Source organism: Meleagris gallopavo, chromosome 4 (assembly GCF_000146605.3).
Source record: "Meleagris gallopavo isolate NT-WF06-2002-E0010 breed Aviagen turkey brand Nicholas breeding stock chromosome 4, Turkey_5.1, whole genome shotgun sequence".
NCBI classification, from domain to species: Eukaryota; Metazoa; Chordata; class Aves; order Galliformes; family Phasianidae; genus Meleagris; species Meleagris gallopavo.
This window is the reverse complement of record NC_015014.2, coordinates 62115717-62118821: the sequence shown is the minus strand read 5'-3', so window position 1 is coordinate 62118821 and position 3105 is coordinate 62115717. Positions and strand designations below refer to the sequence as shown.

The window sequence follows — 3105 nt, the reverse complement described above, 5'->3', positions numbered from 1 at the left end:
AAAAAAGAAGAAGATGAAGAAAAAAAAAAAGATGTAATTGACAAGTAGAAATATTGGCTAGAAGTTTGAGTGCAAAAGTCACTCGTTTTGAGGTCAGAGTGATAGTGTTTCCAGACTTGATGCATTTCTGTGAAGGAGAAGGAATTTAATTTTTAAAATAAGCATTTTCTTCTTCCATGTGTTCTGTTTATAACTGCTTTTAGTACACACATCAACCACTGGAAATATCATAGAGGAAATGGGCTGTCCATGGATGCTTTCAGTGATACCTGCTGCCACCTTCTGCTTTCTAGGCCACCCAGAAGTAACAGATCTTCATATATGGCAAAGTTTTTTCCCAAAACCATCACTGAGGACATCAACAGAGTTACAGTTTTTGTGTGTTTGTTTGTTTGCTTTCTAGAATGACTAGTAGAAGAGGAAGTCTTAACCATTATGCGCCAGATTGGATGGGATTTCATTTTCCTGAAGCAGGTGGTCAAGACCCAGCTTTCTGCTGTCTCCCTGTAGTGCTTTTTACTTACTCTGAGGCTACTTTTTGACAAGTGGACTCAGTTCTATGAAAGCTGGGACAAACACTAAGTTTCAGACTTTTATCTTCCCAACAGCTATAAACAAGTGATAGCCTTAATAGGCAGAAGACTTTTGTGGCAATTCAAGAATATATTTTCACATTCTGCTGTCGCGTAAGAAAACTCTTACCATATTTAGTCTTTTACCTGAGCTGTTTGGATTGTATGATCTTAGGAATGCTGACTATTACTTATAGAGGTAGATTTCTGTTTTTCAGTATGTTAAGGAAATCTAGGAAATAAAATCCCATGTAAGTTTAAGATATTGCCATCCAAACATTTATTAGGTTACTAGCTTTCTGTTGCTCAAGAGAAGATCATGCATATCAGAGGCCTCGATTCATGGTCTTCTGCTAGAGGTAACCTGAAAGGACAGAAAGCTACCACCTTTCTTTGACAGGAACAGGCTCTGTCTTTCATCAGGCTGCCATGAACACTTCCAGCAGTATCCCTAAATCCCTTGATTTGTGTAAGAGTACACAGTGGATAATTAGAGAAGGGAAAAAAAAGGAAAGAAGAGATGTTGGGATTCTCCTTTACTGGCAGCACTGCGGCTTGGCCTTTACAGTCATACACTGGGAAAACCTCTGCCATGGGAAAATGGGAAGGATTGGATGCAGAGCCCACCCCTGAGCTCACTGTAAATGATGGGGCCAGTGGGGATGATGTCACAAGCAGGGAGGTGAGGTCACAGAAAAAGTCCTTTCCTATTGGTCCTGCCAGGCAAGGGGCACCCTGGTTTCCACTGGGTTGGTGAACACAGGGCCTCAGTCTGCAGAGGAGAAGGCCAGAGCTGAAGCCCTTCCTCAGGGAAGCTCGGCCTTGCTGGAGAGGTCCTTGCCAGAGTGTGTGGGGCCACCCAGCCACAGACACTTCTAGACTGGGCTGGTAGAGGTGGAGCAGACAGAAAACAACAGCAAGGGCCAGCAAATACATCAAGAGCAGGCAGCAAAGGCACAGGAAGATAAGCCTGCACAGCATAGAGAGACCGATGGAAGCAAGAAGCATGGCTGGAACAGATGGGGTCTGCACTGCAACTGAGCAGGAGAGGGAGCCTGAGGCGTCATGCTCTGGGGAGCCCTCCATGCGTCGGAAAGTGAAGGCCAAAAAGAGTCGCTCCTCCCGGGCTGGGCTGCTCTTCCCTGTGAGCCGAATAGAGAGGCAGCTGCGCAAAGGCCAGTTTGCTGAGCGCTTTGGAGCCAGTGCTCCTGTCTATCTGGCTGCTGTGCTGCAGTGGGTGACGCACAAGACCATGGACATGGCTGGGAAGATTTCCAAGAAGAGTAACCAACAGTGCATCTCTCCATCCCACTTGCAGATGTCTTTGAAGAACAGCTCCGTACTCAAGCACCTTCTGGGAAGCGGACCTAAGCACAGTGGCAGGCCTGACCCAAAAAGCCAGCACGTGGCCTCACCCTCCAAAATGAAGAAGACCAAGAGGATGAAGAGAAGCCACAGAAGGCAACAGGCTGCACCTGCCCGTGCTGCTGTCACTGCCGAGTAAAAGCAGAAACTCCTGTCTGATATTGGCATGGCAAGGGCTGTCTTGTTTGCCAAATTACCCGCTATGGTCTAACAGTTTGAATAAAAGCCCTTGCACTACCATATTGTGCTGGAGAGTGAATTGCAAGTGTTAGGCAACAATGCAGGGAGAGCGAGGTCAAAGGACAGCAATTGCCTGTCACCCTGGGGCAAGAGGTACCTCGCCAGTGGACTGGTTTGTTGAACAGTGACACCTGGCAGTGTCACAGTGGGGAAGACCCTGCAGTGGGTTTGCTCAGGAACCCTGACTGCCTTCTGGTATTTTGCCAGCAGCTGAACCTCCAGGACCTTCTTGCTGCTTTGTCTTCCTGTCCAAATGGTTCCTGTACAGGAGCCTAAGCATGACTACAGAGAGAGAGAGGGAGGGAGGAGGGGGAGGTAGGGAGATGTCAGTGAACAGCCCCACAACCTCCATCACTCCATCCACAGCACCGCAAATCCCCACCCTCTCCCACAACGTCCCCCAACACTCCTGGCCCTCCCAAAGGCCAGGCCTAGCACAACCAAGCACAACTGGCTTTCCCAGCTTCACCAAAATTTCTGGAGCATGCAACCAGACACAAAAGCCTGAAATTATGATGAAAACACACATGAAAACAAGACAAAGGCTGTGAAACTTGCCCATGCCTAGTCAAAAAGCAGATCCTGCAGTTCCAAGCCAAATCCCATGGCCACAACACAGCCAGGGGCAGGGGAGGCCACTGAGTTTCACCCCCCACCACACTTATGCATCAGCTTAAATCACACCTCTGACTTCACACCACCAGCACACAAACCTGTCTGTCATCTCTGGACAAACCGGACATGTGAAGATGTCCAGTCCATCCAGACTCCTCTTTGTGGGAGTGAACCCAGCCTCCTGCACCCACAATTCCACATGCAGTACCGCAGGACACCCAGCCCATCTACTGTCTCCCACCCCCACCCGCCACATCACCCTCTCAGATGAGCAGTTGGATTTAGCTAACAAAAGAGCCTATGATTATCCTGA

At 48.4% G+C, this 3105-nt stretch overlaps 1 protein-coding gene across 1 annotated transcript in view; it reads left to right on the top strand.

The window, feature by feature from the left end:
• Positions 1 to 2177, top strand: part of LOC100539040 (histone H2A.J-like) — a 27559-nt gene extending 25382 nt beyond the window's left edge. The window contains exon 2 of the mRNA XM_010710518.2: positions 1467 to 2177. Within this exon, the coding sequence (XP_010708820.2) occupies positions 1467 to 2076 (610 nt within the window). The 3' untranslated portion in view covers positions 2077 to 2177. The remainder of the gene's footprint in view (positions 1 to 1466) is intronic.
• Positions 2178 to 3105: the final 928 nt, after the last annotated feature.